The sequence below is a fragment of the Leuciscus leuciscus genome (genome assembly GCF_965113295.1).
Source record: "Leuciscus leuciscus genome assembly, chromosome: 17".
In the NCBI taxonomy this organism is placed as follows: domain Eukaryota; kingdom Metazoa; phylum Chordata; class Actinopteri; order Cypriniformes; family Leuciscidae; genus Leuciscus; species Leuciscus leuciscus.
Window position 1 is genome coordinate 6,625,988 of NC_138741.1, and position 19,298 is coordinate 6,645,285.

General features: G+C 38.2%; 1 protein-coding gene across 1 annotated transcript in view; it reads right to left on the minus strand.

Moving 5' to 3' along the window:
• Positions 1-499: 499 nt before the first annotated feature.
• Positions 500-19,298, minus strand: part of itpk1b (inositol-tetrakisphosphate 1-kinase b) — a 49,498-nt gene continuing 30,699 nt past the window's right edge. The window contains exons 6-11 of the mRNA XM_082143847.1: positions 12,292-12,390; positions 10,369-10,409; positions 8,247-8,412; positions 6,555-6,622; positions 6,289-6,451; positions 500-2,516 (exon numbers count right to left, since the gene is read on the minus strand). Coding sequence (XP_081999973.1) covers positions 2,215-2,516; positions 6,289-6,451; positions 6,555-6,622; positions 8,247-8,412; positions 10,369-10,409; positions 12,292-12,390 — 839 coding nt within the window. The 3' untranslated portion in view covers positions 500-2,214. The remainder of the gene's footprint in view (positions 2,517-6,288; positions 6,452-6,554; positions 6,623-8,246; positions 8,413-10,368; positions 10,410-12,291; positions 12,391-19,298) is intronic.

A 19,298-nucleotide genomic window follows, 5' to 3' on the forward strand; every position in this document is an offset into this window, starting at 1 on the left:
AATGGCATTTAAATGACAATGACCATTCAATTTGAATTCCATAACAATGGAGGGAGTTATTATAGAAAAAGATCTTAAACACAGTTTGGTACACCTATGAAAATATCACTCTTAAATGTTACATTAAAAAAATGGACCCCTTCAGAACAAGAAATGCATTAACATAAGGTGCTAAATGTTCACTTTATATAAACTGAACAGAATGGGAGCAGATGATGACGACAGTAGTCCATTTGCACCGCTCTTGTTTACCACATTAAGACGTGTCAAATATCTCCGCACATTCATTCCTCTCACAGTGAACAAAAACAAGCTGCTTTCTGTTAGTCTTCAAATGTGTAGGAGTTATCCAAGTCACTTTACGAGCACTAAGTGGGCGAGATTTCTTTCATAAACATGAATACAAATAAGACAAACTTTTCTAATCTACTGTTAGCAACAAATATTTTTTGTAATTGCAATGTCTAAGGGTTTCATTACAGTATATGCAAACAAGTGCTGCAAATCATGTTTTGGCTTTATTACATTTGAATTAATGTAAAAATTGTTCAGATGGTTTTAATGACATATTAATTAGTGCTAAACACATTTTGGAACACACCTCATGGCAGTTAACATACAGTCTGATTTTAATCAGCAACCAAATGAAATGTTCTGCTAACGACATCATGTATAAAACAAATACTTTGTATTCATTAGTGATTTTTCAAACAAGCTATTCCATTTTTTAACGGAGGAATATGAACAAAATTGTACAAATCTGTTCATTTTCCTTTTAACCCAGGAATGGTAACCAAGAATCAAAGTGTTTAACCCTTTGTGGAAGAGATGTATCCTTTCTTGCAATTTGAACGAGAAAAAAATACTCCCAAAACACACATATACATGAACATCCATCTTATACAGTTTGTTCCAATATTTCAAGGGTGTGTACTAATCTGAAGCCTAGTCATACATATGACTTTCACAACTGGATCATGTACAAAACATTAGAACTTTTAAAGGACTGTCTGCTAAAAAAAAACATCTCACTCTCTCTCTCTCACACACACAGGGAATGTCAATATCTCCACTTGCAACCGTCCAACCAAACTTGACACTGACAAACAACAGAATTTAGAAGAATTTTTAAAAGAATAGTAGAATTTTAGCCTCTTCGGGGTCTTTCACAAAACTATATAAAAAGTAAAATAAAAACATTAAAGGGATCGTTCACCCAAAAATGAAATTGTCATTTACTCACCCTCATGTTGTTCCAAAAAGATGTTTTAAAGAATGTTGGTAACCATTGTAATTGTAGCCATTGACTTCCATAGTAGTAAAAATTACCAACATTCTTCAAAATATCTTCTTTTTGGTTCAGCAGAAAAAAGAAACTCATACATGATTGGAACAACTTCCGATGATGATCATTTTTGGGGTGAACTATCTCTTTAATTGTACTTGACACGGTTCACCTGGAAATTCATTACTCGATTTTTCTCCCACTTAATATACCACCTCGTGATATGATGTGTTGAAATGCACATGAAAAATGTCAGGTGTCACAATGTTCATGGAAGGATGATGAAAGTCTTCCGGAGCATTGTGGAAAGATTACGGAGTGTCACAAGATCAAACACTGTGGCACACGGTCTACAAGAGCTGCGCGCTGGGCCTTCATTCGGCTTACGGAGCGGATTTGCAGACGCTGCACAAAGATATACACTGTGGATCATCACAATATAGGATTGCCACTAAATACAGAGCACAAAGACATTTTAGGTGTCCTGGTTGTTAGATTATTGGGTGTGTTTGTGTTCAGTGTCATTAAAGACACTGATATCAGTTAGTCTTTTCCATCAGCAACAAAAGAAAACCTTCAGAACCCTTGTCCAGCTTAAATATCCAACATGCCTAGTGTGTTCACTTAATCTTAATCCACTGTGAAAACTGATTTAGATGCTGATCTATTTTGATTCCCCAAATGTTCACATTACAGTACTGAGTTGTTAAACTAAAAAAAATTATAATAATCTAATTAATAAAATAAAAAAACATATGCAAAGGCATAGAAGATAGAATTCAATGCCCTTTATCAACATCATTATGATTCCCAATATAGTTTATTTTAGATTACAGATATATTTTATCAGTATAATAGTTATTGTTATTGTATATTATTCACTCTGTCTTCACAATTTGTTCAGGGAAGGATGGCGTGGGACGGGACAGTCATTGCGACGAGGCTTTAGTGGCTATCGTGGACACGCAGTGCTGTTGGAAGTTGGGGGACATGGCCGTGTTGCAGCCCAGTCTCTGACGAGGGCCTTTCAGACCCCCGTCCCCCTCCACGATCCAGGGGCTGCTGTCCGACTCCTTACCCAGCATGCCACAGCACTCCTGGGGAGGAACTCCTAAAGCGGGCAGCTGGCCGGACGGGGGCGGGGCTGAGGGCTCATTGGAGGCGTGGTCTTGGAGGACGCCGATGATGTGGTTGAGGAGGTCATTGAAGAACTCAGGAACGCCCTCATATCCTGAAAAGAATAAAAATAGTAAAAACAATAATGGATAAATAACATATTTCATGATGAGATATATCAAGATTTTTTATTTCAATGTATGTACTATATTTTAGTTTAATAATGTTTTTTATTTAACAGTTTGTATTTTTAAGGGGGATTTTATGCTACTAAATTATATTTATGAAGTAATTGTAGAAGAAAACCATACAACATAAGATTATTTCATAAGTCAAATTGTATGACCCCAAGAAAACTTCATGATATAACTTTCAAAACATACTTGATGTTGAAAAATATGTTTAAAGGTCCCATATTGTACACCTTTCTGAAGTTTTATTTTAGGCTTTGATGTCCTTAAGAATATATATTTGCAGTATAAGTACCAAAAACCATCACAATATATTTTTCCTTTCTCAGGAGCTCTGCTAAGAACAGGTCGATTTTGGCCTTTCTAATTAATTTTCATGAGCCGCGATTGGCCTGTTGTTTTCTGAGTGACGCACGGCCAGGCCAACCACAGGTAACTAGGGTCATGTATGCTGTGGCTTGGTGATGCTCACAAGTAAGGTGAATAAAACACCTGTAATGATGGACATTGCTGAGGGAAATGTTATCCGGCTTTATATGTTCGAGCCGGACTCAGACCCCGAATCACCGACGACAGGAGACAAACAACCACCTCCTTACTTTCGGCGTTATTGTAAGAGTATTATAATTACCATTACATCAATGCTGCACTCAGATTTAACGTTAACGCTAATTTAAACTGTCTGTAAACAAACCCAGACTTTGTTTTGTCAAATTCGGTTTAAATCTCCAAAATATGTACGTTAATAGCTAGTTATACACTGATTTTGAAACATTTAACTGCTTTATAATGTAACGTTAGCAGACAGACACCGAATGCAGTAAGCTATAACTATTGCTTTTCTACTGATACAGTAAGTTGACGTGCTACAATTTCTTTTACAATGTTACTTTATGTAAAAGGTGTACTTGTGGTAAATGTGCAAAGATGCCCACAGAACACGAGAACATGCTTCAATTGACGCCCAAGGCAAACTTGTAAAACTATGAACTGTAGATTACAAACTATGAAAAGTAATCTGATTACGTAACTCAAGTTACTTGTAATGAGTTACCCAAGAAACTACACCTCAAAGATACAAGTAACTTGAGTTACGTAATCAGATTACTTTTTCAAGTAACTAGTAAAGTAACATTACATTTTCAATTTACAACAAAATATCTAAGTTACTTTTTCAATTGAGTAACGCTAGTTACTTTTTCACATTAACTGACTGACAGCTCTCCTGTCCCCATGTTGAGAGAAATAAAGTGAGGAGGTGCTGTGTGTGTGTGTGTGTGTGTGTGTGTGTGTGTGTGTGTGTGTTCGCTGTGTAAAACATGATGATTATTTTAGTTCTTGACTAAATGTGAACATGCATTTACTCATCTCACTTGCATGAAAACATTCAGTATTCCTGAAAATGAATAAAAACAGTCAAATGCAATCTCAGAATTTTACGCAAAACTTTTATAAATCAACTATATTAAATTACACAAACATACTTTATAATATGTCTTTGCTGCTGACCTTCAATGATCTAATTCAACCATACTAATAAGCAAAAATTACTTTAGATTAGATTTAGAAATAAGAGTGCTGAACTTCCTTCTCCTGTATCCTATCGTTCTTTAATCCAGAATGGCAGCACAGCTGAAAGGTTTGTTTGAGCGGCGCCCTCTACTGTACAGGCATAAATATGCTTTTCCTTCAGCCTGAGGCTTATTCATTTCACTCTTGGTGTGAAAGGACCTTAACATTTGCCAAAAATAGAACTTTTTTTGGTGTTATTAAAAAACAAAAGCAAGATCAGCACAGGTGAGAAAAAGTAACGCAAAAGTAATGTAACGCATTACTTTTCATAAAAAGTAACTAAGTATCGCAATTAGTTACTTTTTTGGGGGAGTAACGCAATATTGTAATTACTTTTAAAAGTAACTATCCCCAACACTGAGCTTCTTTGAGAAACCAGCATTGAACTGTTCCTGATTGACGAAGCAGTCACTTTTGAAATACGCAGAACAGACGGTTAAAGGGTTAGTTCACCCAAAAATGAAAATTCTGTCAGTAATTACTCACCCTCATGTTGTTCCAACCCCGTAAGACCTTCGTTCATCTTCGGAACACAAATTAAGATATTTTTTATTAAATCTGAGAGCTGGATCACTCCTCCATAGGCTTCTAAGACACTATAACTTGCTGGCCCAGAAAATGCATTAAAGAGATCGTTAATATAGTCCAAGTGACTCCAGTGGCTCAATCTTAAGTTTATAAAGCGACGAGAATACTTTTTGTGCGCAAAAAACAAACAAAAATAACGACTTTATTCCACTATTCATTTCCTTCTCTCTGGGCCTCGAGTTAGTTCACGTAGTGTTTTAGCGCAGCGCGTCTGTGTTATACGTCACACGTAGGCTCACTATTGGCCAACGCTGGTCATGTGTGTGATGCCTGTGATGTGCAACACAGATGCGCTGCGCTAAAACACTACGTGAACTAACTTGAGGCCCACAGAGAAGGAAATGAATAGTGGAATAAAGTCGTTATTTTTGTTTGTTTTTTGCGCACAAAAAGTATTCTCATCGCTTTATAAACTTAAGATTGAGGCACTGGAGTCACTTGGACTATATTAATCTCTTTAATGCATTTTCTGGGCCAGCAAGTTATAGTGTCTTAGAAGCCTATGGAGGAGTGAGACAGCTCTCAGATTTAATCAAAAATATCTTAATAATAATTTGTGTTCCGAAGATGAACGAAGGTCTTACGGGGTTGGAACAACATGAGGGTGAGTAATTACTGACAGAATTTTCATTTTTGGGTGAACTAACCCTTTAAGGTCGAACTAAATTGCTGTGGCGTTTCTGAATAAATAAACATTAGCCACTGTTCTCTTATATTCATGTTGTTCGGAAGCCTGTGCAATGATGTAGTTTTGTGACGGTGGGCAGTGCTCGTGGGACTGAAGGCGGTGACTGAGTAGTTCTGACGTCACATTTATACGGAAGTCACAACGGCTCGTGAAAAGGCACAGCTACTTTATGCAGGCTGTGTGCATTTGTCTGTGGATTGACTGTTTTGAAACTTATATGGTAGTTTCATAGCCCCTAGACCACTGTTATCATGAACAAAGCCAAGAAATGATGCGACCTTTATGACAATATGGGACCTTTAACATAGATATATACAAGACATAAGATATATATACACTCGCATGTATTCCAAATCTAAGGAAAGCATGTCATTACTTTCACAAGCAAAGTTTTTCAAAAACATGAAATCAACATAAAATTATAAACTTTTTCCTTTTCATCACCTTGCAATCACAAATGCAATTTATTCGTTTTTGGGAGACCGATATACCTATTTTTGTAAAGATTCTAATGAACCTCAAGCAACCATCACCTTATCTTTGAAGAAGTTTGGGGTCAGTAGGTTTTTTTGTTATTATTATTATTATTACTTTTATTCAGAAATGTTCCATTAAATTGATCAAAAGTAACAGTAAAGAAATGTTTTATAATTCAAATAAATGCTGTTCTTTCTTTTCATCAAAGAATCCTGAAAAAATTGCATCATGCTTAATGGTGAGCATAACAGACTTCCAACCCAGTCTTTTCGAACGGTAGTGTATGTGCGCAAAATAAAAAGTTATTAAATGTTGCCTGAAGAGTTGCCTTGTGGTTACAGGGTTACGGGTTTGCATGGACAGATACACACCAGGGAATGCATTGATGTCAATGACTGCATGTTGGCCCGTCTGGTTGTTGATGATGATGTCGATACCGAAGAGCGAAACCCCGAGAGCTTCCCGTAGAGATTTACACAGTTCCCTGATGACATCATCATTCGGGGGCTGGGAAACACCTTCTACATTATCTCTCTGTCAAAAAATGCAAACAAAAGTGAACAAAGAGCTTTTGCCAAAACACAACACTGTGGGGTTGACTAGCAAGAACTGCAATTTTTACAGGACGCCCACTTACAGATGTGAGGTCAGAGGACGACTCTGGCTTGGACACATTGTGGCTATTGAAGAAAATCGCTTTTCTGTCTGTAAAGGCATAAAAAAAAGCAAACAAATTAATGCAAAAAATCCAAACACTTTCGGCTGTCGGTTGACTAAAAGTGAAAGTGTAACAGTGCAAGTGCACAGCGAGCCACTAGACAGCAGCAGAGAGCTGTGGTTCAGATGTGAGATTCAAGGCTTCAGGACTGCCAGGCAGAGAGGGAGAGAAAGAGACAGTGAGGAGGAGGAGGAGGAGGAGGAAAAACAAAAATCTAGTGCCAAGAGGATGCTGAGATTTATGACCTCCCACTCAAATGGCTGTAGAGAAATTCATTAAAGGAGAGCAATCCACCATTTCGACTTCCTTCCATCTGCAGACATCAAAACACCACAAATATTTACGATGGACTTCTATTAATCCTCAAAGATAATATCTTTTTGAACCCAAGAAAACCTCTCTTCATCTGTGTAGCTTCTAAACATGGCTGTGTTATGCTTCTGAAGAGAACAATGGTCTCAACCAGAAATAGAACCAAGAAAAGAAGGAATTATAATGGCTTTAGAAATTCATATGCGTTTTAAAACACATCTTACTAGAACATGTATATATAAACCTTAATAACATTTATAATTGATTACATTTTTTACATTTTCTTATAGCATTAAAATATGCACAACATGTAGAAACATTATTCCAGCCTGAAAAAAGTTACGTTTCTCCAGTGATAGCTATTTAAATTATGTATTCAGACTAAAAATAAATATTTATTTGATATATATCTAAAATAAATATTTATTTATATTAATTATTTAATTTGATTACATTTATTAACATGAAAGGGATAAAGTGATCGTGTCTCTTCAGAAAAAAAAAGTACTATGTTTTAGTAATCTGTTCCTCCATCTCAAAAATAATAATAATAATAATAATAATAATTCGAATTAATTATGTGCCATGATGGATTCTCATTGGCTTTGCACATATAGTTGTAGTTTCTGTGGTTAAAATACGATTGTTTTGGTCAGTGAAATCTAAAAGAACTAAATATTACTGCGGTAAAATCCCTGATTACCTGTCGAGGAACTTTACAAACTCAAATTCATCACGCCTTCATGGGATTCTTAGAAATTACAAACAAACCTGATCTGTCTTTAGAAACACAAAGCCACCCCTTTTTCTTTGTTTTAATCTTTTAAACAGTTTTTTTTTAAATACTGCTTGAAGGAAAGGCCCGAGTGAATTTACATATATGTGTGTGCATGTGTACTTGTGCATTGCAGAGTTCAGCATGGGTTCATGAATTCGCAGATATGACCTCATGAATTTGCATTAAACCAACAGGTTGCTCTTCCAGTAGCAGTAACTGGTTTGCATGGACTGCAAGAACACTGGCATATGCAAACGGATCATCCCGTACAGCGGCCAGCGGCCTGAAACCCGACTTCAGCAAGCACTTCTGCTGACAGGGTAGGAGCAAAACACAATCCACTGTTTCCACTGCAAAGTCAGCTATGCAAAAGGCATCAGAGTCTTTACAGCGGGAACGTTGTAAAGTAAATCATGCCTAAACAAACTGAAGGTCCAGTTGCTGTGAAACGAACCATATCGCAGGAGCGGCCTTTCATTGAAATAACATTTATAGCGTTGAAGTGTGGGCTGAAGGTTTACCAGACGGTCCAGAGGGGAAGTTCTTGAGGGATGGTCTCTCCACCACAGTGTGTGATTCTCCCACCACGAACACCTTATAGAGCACAGCATTGTGGTTTATAAAACTCTGAATGACACACGGGGGCTTCACGTCCTTTAGGTCCTCGGCGTTGAATATTATAGCCATCTGCAGAAAACAGACAGAAAACTTAAACTTATCTATTCAAAGTGATAAATACACTTTTTTTTTTTTTGCATTGGTGCCTTAGAAACAACCATTCTGGGTTCCCTAAAGAACCTTTCAGTGAACCGTTCTTAAAGGAGACATATCATGCTTTTAAATCGTTCCTTTTTACATATAAATCATACAATTGTAGTCTATATAAAGCAGAACTGCAATGCTTGGGTCTGAATTCCTCATTATTATAGCTCCACAGGCCCCTTTTCTGATGTGCGTCTGAGAGCAACTCGTTTTGGTGCGGTCTCTTTAAATACAATTTAGACACTTCATACCCCGCCCCCTCTCCAGGTTGTAGCGGTGACACCTATGGGTGACACTCGGTTCAACTCCACCCCGTTCGGCCATTTTGTAGTTTGATAGCAGAGATACGATTATCTAGCGGCACAGAAACGTTTTATTCACACGTTATTAACAAAATGTCAACAACGGAAGACTTGTCCAGCCAGCCTTACATGTTCGAGCCAGAGTCGGAGCTGGAGCGAGATGAAAATGAAGACGACGAACCTGCAGAACAACGTCTTCATATGGATGTATCGCAATGGTGTGTTACTGTATTTACACATGAAACTTTGGTCTTCCGACCTTTTACTACCGTGTCGATTTATTTTGATTAATATGTGCGAGGGAGAGAGAGCAAGACAGCGTCTAGTTTGGAGACGGTGAAGTCTTGTTTACACTTTCGCCTGGCTCCGAGAGAGAGAGTGCGCACGCGCGACTGTCTCTGTCTCTGTCTCTGTCTCTGTCTCTGTCTCTGTCTCTGTCTCTGTCTCTGTCTCTGTCTCTGTCTCTCTCTCTCTCTGTCTCTCTCTCTCTCTCTCTCTCTCTCTCTCTCTCTCTCTCTCTCTCTCTCTCTCTCTCTCTCTCTCTCTCTCTCTCTCTCTCTCTCTCTCTCTCTCTCTCTCTCTCTCTCTCTCTCTCTCTCTCTCTCTCTCTCTCTCTCGGCAGTTCATCTACATTAGACGGTGTAATGAAGCGTGTGGGTTACTACATCCAACAACCGAACATTTTAACTTACCCTCTCGTAACTTCTGCATCCTTTAGGTTGGACTACAAAATTGCAGCGAGAAATAAAAATGGCGGATTGCTCGAATTGTTGGGCCGGAAGTCAATGTCCTTATTTGGCAGTTCCGCTGCAAATACTGTGACGTAATAGTTCAAAAAACGTCATAGAGAACAAAAAAATCGGAACAAGTTGAAAAATATGACCAAAACAGAATATAAAGATATCAACGAAGCACCTGAAGAGAATAATTTCAACTTTTCTGTACTTCTAAACACTCCAAATATACAGCAAAATACATTTAAGGGCTAAAAAAAAGTGGATTTAGCATGATATGTCCCCTTTAAAAGAAAAAATTGTTCTTACTTATTTCCACTATAAAGCACCTTTTGTGCATCGCAAGTGAATGTTAAAGTGCCCCTATTAAGTTTTTTGTTGGGTTTTTTTGTGGATATTACCTTTCATGTAGTGTGAGTGTAAAAGGTCTGCAAAGTTTTAAAGATCAAAGTGCATGATAAATAGATTTATAGTCTCCCAAAAAGGAAAAACTGATTCTGAACTGCCTGAAATGAGTTGCCAGTACTTACTTCCTGTACAAACCTACATAGGTTTGTAACAAATTTGCATAATGTGAGCCTATGGTCCTCATTGGCTGCCCGCAACATCTACTTTGCCCCGCCCTCAAACACTGTAGTGTAGCTGAGGTCTGGAAGAGTTTAGTTCGTGTCGTCAACATGTGGAGTTGAACTTTCCAAATTTCACTTATAATGCTGCCTTCAAAAGGTAGCTACCCATGTAGGCAGCTCACTAGATTTTAATACAAAGCTTTGTGTGTGTGTGTTAGAATTTCATGACCTCTGTGGTCACATTTCACAAAAAACAGAGTTAGAAAAGAGTATTACCTCATGAGAGTTAGTTCCGTGAGCAACCCGTGTTTTGCAAACTGTGCAGGATGAGAAGGAAAAAAACACTCTAGTTAAGTCTAGTTAAAAATGCAACTCTTTAATAAACCTTTAATGCAGTGAAATCCTTGTGAAATGCAATCAAATGGCATTTTAGTGAGTCAATAAAAACAGGTGTTGTCATCAGGGTATCTGCAGAGTTTTTAAAATCAAATTAAAGACTTGCAAAAATAAAATTAATACCATATGTCCATACAGAACATACTCATGCAATCTTATAATCATTATTTTTGCTTAAAACAACTGCAAAAAAAACAGGGTAACTGCATGTTTAAAATACTCCAAAATATACATTTATGTATTGAAATTGGTTTACATTCTAATTTATCAATACATTGAAATTATAGGTTGATTGGGACTGGATTTTGCTGATACAATATTAATTGTTTTAAAAAGACAATAAAAAAAGATTGTTCAGATACTTTGCAAATTCTACTAAATTAAATATTAAAAGTGTTAAACAATGTTTTTAGTCTTTCCTTCATATGACAGGGCAGCACCAAAAGAAGCCACACAAGTTTATGTTGAATTAAAAGCCAGATACAGTTTATTGGAGTAAACTCTTATTTTGAAATGCTGCATTACTACCAACTGCTCCTTCATAAAGATGAGGAAGATAAAACATGCACTCTTACAACATATTACAATATAAACTCTATAAAGTGTTTATGCTTGGCATAAATGTGCATTATTTATTGATTGTGAACTGCTCTGAAACGCGATCCTGTAGAATGTGCATCAGCACTGCATTTTGACTTTGAACGTTTATTAAAATAATAATAATAATAATTCGTTACATTTATATAGCGCTTTTTCTGGGACCTCAAAGCGCTTTACATAGAAGGGGGAATCTCCTCAACCACCACCAATGTGCAGCATCCACTTGGATGATGTGACGGCAGCCATATTGCGCCAGAACTCTCACCACACACCAGCTTACTGGTGGAGAGGAGACAGTGATGAAGCCAATCAGTATATGGGGATGATTAGGAGGCCATGATGGACAGAGGCCAAGGGGCAAATTTGGCCAGGATGCCGGGGTTACACTCCTACTCTTTTTCGAAGGACATCCTGGGATTTTTAATGACCACAGAGAGTCAGGACCTCGGTTTAACATCTCATCCGAAGGACAGTGCTCTTTTGGCAGTATAGTGTCCCCGTCACTATACTGGGGTGTTAGGACCCACACAGACCACAGGGTGAGCGCCCCCTGCTGGCCTCACTAACACCTCTTCCAGCAGCAACCTGGTTTTTCCCAGGAGGTCTCCCATCCAGGTACTAACCAGGCTCGGCCCTGCTTAGCTTCAGTGGGCAACCAGTCTTGGGCTACAGGGTGATATGGCTGCTGGTCAATTAAATCACATTAGGCTTTATCACGATTCCTGTTTTTCTGTCCTCAAATTTAACAACACACAAAATTTTATTTAAGACTTTTTATGGCATTCAATTTGAACAAACTGAATTTTAAACTTTTTAAGGACCCGCAGGAAACATGGATCACATTAGAGACATTTCTGTGAAATTTCAAGGACAAAAAAAGTCCTTTGTCCATTGTCAGTAGTGTAGGGATGTATGAAGCACAGCTCACACAGAAGTGTCTTTCAACCCAAACAGATTTATTTTGGTCAGTACAGTGAATTTGCTTGACCAACATGAACCCGTTGTGAAATCTGCATGGAGAAATCTTTCATTGAATCTTTCCTAACGCAAAAAAATTCCCATTCCTACTGAAATTAATGGATTTTGCCACAAAAATTTGCAGAGCATTTTTGCACATTTAGAGTGATATTTATATAATGAGATTCCTTGGTTAAACATTACTTCCTGTTTCAGAAAAGAAGAGGAGCTAGGCGTGAGACTTACTGAAAGGGAATGTAAGACCGTGCTGCTCGATCTGCTCCAGTGTGTCTGGGCCACACTCACTGTTCAGCACCATAAACGGAGGAGAACAGATCCTCTCATCTGCAGAGAGAAAGAAAGACAGGAAGAGACAGGTGAGTCCAGCTGAAAAGGCCTGCTCCAATCATACATGGATTTATAGAGGGAAAACGCAAGGGTTTGTGAAAGTGCCGCTTGTCCTATGACCACTGTAAGCAAGGAAGTATGTAATACCCGAAGAACACTATCCATTAGCGCTCTTATCTCGATGGCAGTTGATTGGCTAGCGCAGGTATGTGATTTGAAATTTGGCATCTTTGCTCATGAAGCCACAGAACTTTTTTAGCCAATCGCTTTAGGGGTAAAATGCCATGTGACTAGTAATCACTACTCTGGAGCTGCAGGAAAATGACATCATGATAATATTGATTGGCTGATGGCACCACAGGAACACACACACATGCCCAAGTTCTTCACTAGCCACTGATCTGAGCTGTGACGTGGAAGACAGCAGATAAGGAAGTCCATTTCATGCCTTTTAGAGAAATAAATAAAATAAAATTTAATAAATAAAATAAATAAATGAATAAAATACAATTAGAAAATTTCAAACTGAACTGTCTCTTCCTTAAAGTCAGCACTGGGAACTCTCATGTTAATAATGTAGTGATTGAATGAATTGGGGGAATCAGCTTCTCGAACGAGAAAACATATATAATGTTATTATAAAATGTTTTTGTTACGTTTTTTATTCAAGATTATTAAGGCACGTGAAAAAAAAAATTGAAAAAAAAGATATATTATTCATAACAAACACCGCAATATATCATCTGACCAATCACAGCAGAGTAGGATCTCAGAAAGGAGGGGTTTAGAGAGACCAAATACTTTATTGAGCCGTTTCAGAAACTGTCAGTTTCACAGACAGAGCTTAGACTAAGCCAGGATTAGGCCTTAGTTCAATTAGGACACTCAAGTACCTTAGAAAAAAACATTACTGGTGTGCATCTTCAGACAAAACAATGGCACTGACATATGTTAAGATATATCCATGCAAGTTTGCTTTCAGTTAAGACAGCTCAAACATGCATTTTAGTCTGAGACTTGCTTAAGCCTCGTCTGTGAAACCCGGGGTCAAGCATCTAAAACACTTACAACTCCCGCTGACCAGCAGTGATAATTATTAAAGCAGAACATGAAATAGACAGGACAAGTTAGGTGAGAGTAGCCAGATGAGTTTACATCATCACAGGGATAATAGTTGATAACAGTAGAAGTTATCGGCAGCGACTCATATAAAACAACCTGTGAAAGGTCTTATGTCATCAGTAGCCCCTCCGGTTGACTTTACTTCCCTATTTATTTTATCGAATGGAGAACAATGGACACAAGGCACTGAGCTCTGACTCAACCCGCATAATGCAGGAGCCAGTTAATAGAACCGCAGCAATTTGACCCACGGGTTCAAGGCTTTGTTTGAAAATACTGTACTCTCACTGTCCTGGGGATCGCTCTGATGAGCAAACAGAGAGATAGATGGAACAAAAGCGTCAATAGCTGTGAATGAGGAGCGATGTTTGCGAATTCCAACCGGAGGCACATTATCAGATTGGGATGAATCATCAAAACAGAGATGCATACTTGGCTTAACTTGGGGATAGGCTCTTCTAACTTGGGCCAGTAAGCAAACGCCTTGAGGTTCGGCGATTGAATCTGCTTTTCTGCAGTGGATCTTGCTTTCAGTCAGATGCCAGTGTTGTAGTGCTGCTGTTATAGAGGCAGATCACTGAGATAAGGCACATTTTGTGAGCTTTCGATAGCGTAGCACAGGAAATGAGTTGAAGAGAGAAGCCCCAATAGGCCGATGACACACTCACAGCATCCTGATATGATCACGGTAAACCGCCTGTGTGGTGGGGTAGCAAAACTGATGGCAAGATGCTTTTCAGTGTAGAATAAAGAAAATGCTGAACATGGCTCAAGGGTTAATATTTAGCACACATTATGAAACACTTGATTATATTTGAAGCAATTGAGAACATCAAAAATACACTAAAAACAGTTAAACAGTCATTTAAATGTAATTTATTTCTGTGATGAAGATCTGATAATTATTTTTTTTGCAGCCATTACTCCAGTCAATAGTGTCACATGATCGTGCAGAAATCATTCTATGCCGATTTGATGCTTCAGAAACATTTCTATTATTGCCAATGTTGAAAACAGTTGTGCAGCTTTATGCTTTTGTGCAAACCATTCATCGATAAATAGAATATTCAAACAAATGGCATTTATTTAATTTATTTAAATGTCTTTACTGTCACTTTTAATCAATTGAATGCATCCTTGCTGGATAAAAGTATTCATTTCCTTTAAAAAATAAATGTAAATGTACTGACACCAAACTTTTTAGTGGTAGTGTATTCATATTTTACTCGATGCAAAGACGACTGTAAAGTTCCTCAAAACTAGAACTTCAACAAGAACAGTTAGTCAACTGACAAGGTCATCACTGATTGGTCAAAGCCCCCTATGCAGAAACAAAATCGCAAGCTTGTCACTTCCTGTTTTGTCTAGTTGGTAAATGATGTTATCGTTTCTGAAATATCCTGTAGTGTTGAAATGGAGAAGGCTGTGCTGGTTTTCTTATCAGAGCTGGTTCATTTATCCAGCTGCTAGACTTTTGTTCTCCTATTCCAGAGGAAGCTTACATAAGCGTTTATGAAAGCCTGGAAAAAAGGGCAATGGCAATCTCCTGTTCAAGTCCAACAAGCAGGTTTAGTGGTGTGAGCAACCTACTATTACCACTTACAAACATCTCAAACACAATGAGCATCCAGACTTACACGTTCCGTTAGTAACAAGTATTTCCAACTTGTTACTCAGGCCCTGTTTACACCTGGTGTTTTAATTCATCTCTTTTATCCACTTTCAACCACTTCTGTCCTGATTTCTTCGAGGGGAGGGTCTATGGGTAAACATATGGGCTTTTTCAGATCTTTTGATCTAATGGATGAAATAAGCTCACGCAATTTACATATGAACGCGCCTGGAGACAACGGAAAAACACACGAAGAGCATCAGCTGTGCTCTGACAGTCACAAGACCAGCCGAACACTGTGAGTGTGTGCTAGAAATCAGGAGTGATGAGAGAACATTGTGCTTGGTACATTTTTCTTCAAATCAAACTTGCTTCTCAAGCTGACAAAGTTTAAAATCCGTTTGACTATCGCTCTTCCCATAAAGGTCTTTTGTGGCTGTTCGAACACATTCGACCACATGAGCATCTATCCTACGAAAGCAATCCGGTCGAATGTGTTTTCGACTACATCTGGAAGTGGTCGAATGTGGACAAGCTCAAAACATTTTAGACCCCGTTTAAACCTGTATTTAGTGTCATCCACTTGTGATTCGATCGACCAAAATGCATCTTAATACCAGGTCCAGGTGTGAACAGAACCTCAGTTTGTTTAAAAGAAACTGAAACTAATACAGTAATGCACTTACAATGGAAGCCTATGGGGCAACGTTTAAGCAATGGAATATTTACGATCTTTGTTTGTCACTATTTTGGCAATACCACGACCATGTAATGTTGGTGAACTCTGTAACTTTCATGCAATACACTCAAGGATACCAAATGAGGACGTTACAAAAATGTAGAGCTACATATTTCTGCTTTTAAACGTTCTTAAAGTCCCCGTGAACCGGAAGTTGCAAGCGACTTTTCTCCAGTGTTGTGACGTATTTCCAAGTGAAATGAAATATTGAACAGAGGGCAGATTTTTACTTTAGCGCTCCTCCTCTCCATCTCTCGCTCATACCAGACTAACGGTTTGAGGGGAGTGGTTAAGCGTTTTCAACCCAAGCCGTCAAACTGACGTCATCAGAAAAGGAACGCCATTCCAGACCGGAAGTAACTTTTCAGATTTTGATTAAAGATTACCACGGCAAACAATTTTTTAAAAGTGTCACGGATTAATTGTTCACCACAAGACTAGTAATATGCGCTAACAAAGTAAATAGGGTCATTTTAGATTTCATATCGACTTTAAACACTGTGCTTTATTTCTATATTTGTATAGAACTGAAGAACAAGTCAAGATTATTTACTGTGGCAATCGACAGCACATCACAGGCAAAGTTTTAAAGCGTTTTTTTTTTTGTATAAGACTTCAATGCAGAGATGTTAAGCAGTTTGTGGCTGCTAATACGTGACTTATTATTAGAAATGGAGATTCCATTTAAATTAGCCAAGAGATGTTCTGTAAATAAAAAGGGAATGAGTAATGAGATCCTCTTTAGCAGGTACAAACGCTTAGTGATGTTCCTGTTTCTGGCTCAGCGAGGGTCCAGGATCAATCTCTGCTCCGTGTAAACACTTCAAGCTCTCTGCAGACCTGCCGGAGCCAGCCGAGACGTTTATGTGACGTTTATGGAATGTTTAGGACACGTTTATAAAGCATCACTATGGAGTTTTGGCTCTGATCCTGCCGGACAGCACAGATGGAAGTCTAATATCATATGAGACATCCATTACAGCAAACACACAATGGTGGTTTTGTAAAATCTGACATAAGCCCTATTCGAACGGTAACCGTTTCTCTTGTGGACGTGTGTAAAAAATTATTTGCACGGCACCTCAGTGATAAAACTCGATTTATTGACGGTGGAGGAGTGAGTTTTGTGATCCCACGAACCCGCCAAAAATGTCGCATGATTGTCTGCTGTAAATAAAATGTCATATGCTTGGAATAATACGAATAAATTCATATTTAATTTACTAATAGGAAAATAATGTTCTATTTATTATTTAAATCTAATAAGTAATAATAATCTTTAAAAATAGGAAGCTAGTACGCTATATTTGAAATAGTTTTCTGTCTTGCATTTTATCTCAAAAGGATGTCATTTTAAAAAATATGGAAATTAGCGGAAACAAGTTAATGCAGTATCTTATTTACATTAGGTAAAAATAAAGCTGGTTTGTATTTTTAATGTTGTGTATATAGCCTACATATTTAAAAATTGTATCGCTGCCATAATAACACCACATTTTAAATGTTTACGTACTTTTTTCTCTTTCTCCTCTTTGTTCATTGAGGTGGAGTCGTGATGAAATATTGTTCTTGTAAATACTTTCCAGCATTTCATCTTTAAAATGCATGCAAATTACAGTGAAGCGCAACAGTTATTGTACGTACGGTGCTCGGCAGTGATCAAAAAGGATTTAAACAGTGAATTTTGAAGCGATCTCTTCTTGTAAAATCAGAGGTGTGGATTTGGACGGCACTTAAATTACCACACGACCTTGGTGTTCGTCAAAAAACAGTAGGTAATTCGGCCCGGAGGTTTTTATACGGGTGGTGGGAGAGAAACAGACATTCTGGATTCGCACGGCAATAAAGTCACAGACTAACCCCCTGTAAATGTTAAAAATACCTTCCGACCCCATGACAAACAATTATCGTCCGAATAGGGCTATACTGCCTAATTTATCAAAATGGTTCAACTGAATCTCAGAGATGACAGACTCAATTTTCCCAAAAGTACTTGGGAAAAGTGCAAAGATAAAAAAAATTAATAAAAAAAAATGTCTCTTTGCACACCGTTGTTTTATTTGACCAGGTTTGGACTCTGCTAATAAAAGGGATCGTTAAACACAATACCACAGAAGTGGATCCAGCTACGGATGAAATGAAAGGTGTGAATCTTTGCCTTATAAAGTCTGAAACACTGCACAAACAAATGGTGTCCTGCTTTGTCTCCACGGACAGCATGTACGACAGCAGGACAATGCTTATGTGGAGCTCTTCAGGATGTGCATGAGTCACATGGATGAGAGTGGAGCCAGAAAACGTGGCACTAAGCACAGCGCTAGGTCTCTCATTAAGAAAAAGGACAAGAAATGAGTGTGTACTGACAAACAGCACTAATGTGGGGGCGACTTCCTGTGTGCTAGTGAACACTGGTGGAAATTCTTCAACTGACGTACAAGCACAGATCAAAGCTATATTGATTTTTTTTTTATAATTCAATGCCTGTTTTCAGTAAACGCTCCTAAACGTTAGCTGAACACGATCTGTAGCGCACCTCCTGTCCTGCAGATGTCAGTGAGTCAGTGGCAGATCTTCACAGATGTACTGCTTCAGTTTTATTCACAGGATTTCGTCAGCTCTACATTCAGTGTCAGTTAGTCCCTCTTACTGAAAATACACACTGTGCTTTTTCCAGACAGTAGTACACTTTTCCTCCACATCACCCATCACATCTGTCCGCTCATGAGATAAGCCTCCTCTCCTCTATGCATGTTAAAAATGTTAACAGAATGCACGTTCTGTCATGACAACTCTCAGGAGATTGGCATGGTAATGGATATGGCAAGGTTAATGTATTTGTTCTTGGTGGAATACATTTGCTGCTGAAGAGCAAGAGCAAGGCCGAGACTTTCTGCTGCCAATACATTCACAGACACTGCTGTGAGCTTGTAAGATATGCTGCTGCTGCTCAGGGTTGGGGAGTAACGGAATACATGTAACGGCGTTATGTAATCAGGATACAAAAAACCAGTAACTGTAATCCGTTACAGTTACGTCAAAAAACGTAGTAATCAGATTATAGTTACATTTTGAAAAAAGGGGGGATACTTTCAGGATTACAATGGTTTCATTTAAAACTAAATAAATAAGTATTTTGGCATAATAACACTATATTAAGCGCTGCTTGATTATACAGTAGTTCCTGGTTCTGTTGACAGTAATGACTCACGTGTGCCACCCGCTGGTGCATGTGCAAATAACAGCTTTCTACAATCTCCTCAGACGCTGAATGAATCACTGCTGCTAGTAGAAACGATGCTGCCTGCGGGTAAAAACGCTTTTAATTGATGGAAATTCCGCTGCTATTTTGTAGAAATTAGGAGAGTAGCTTTTTTTAGTACCCAAAATGTCCTTTCTTAATCTATTCTCGCGTAACGGGATGTTCGCTTTCTA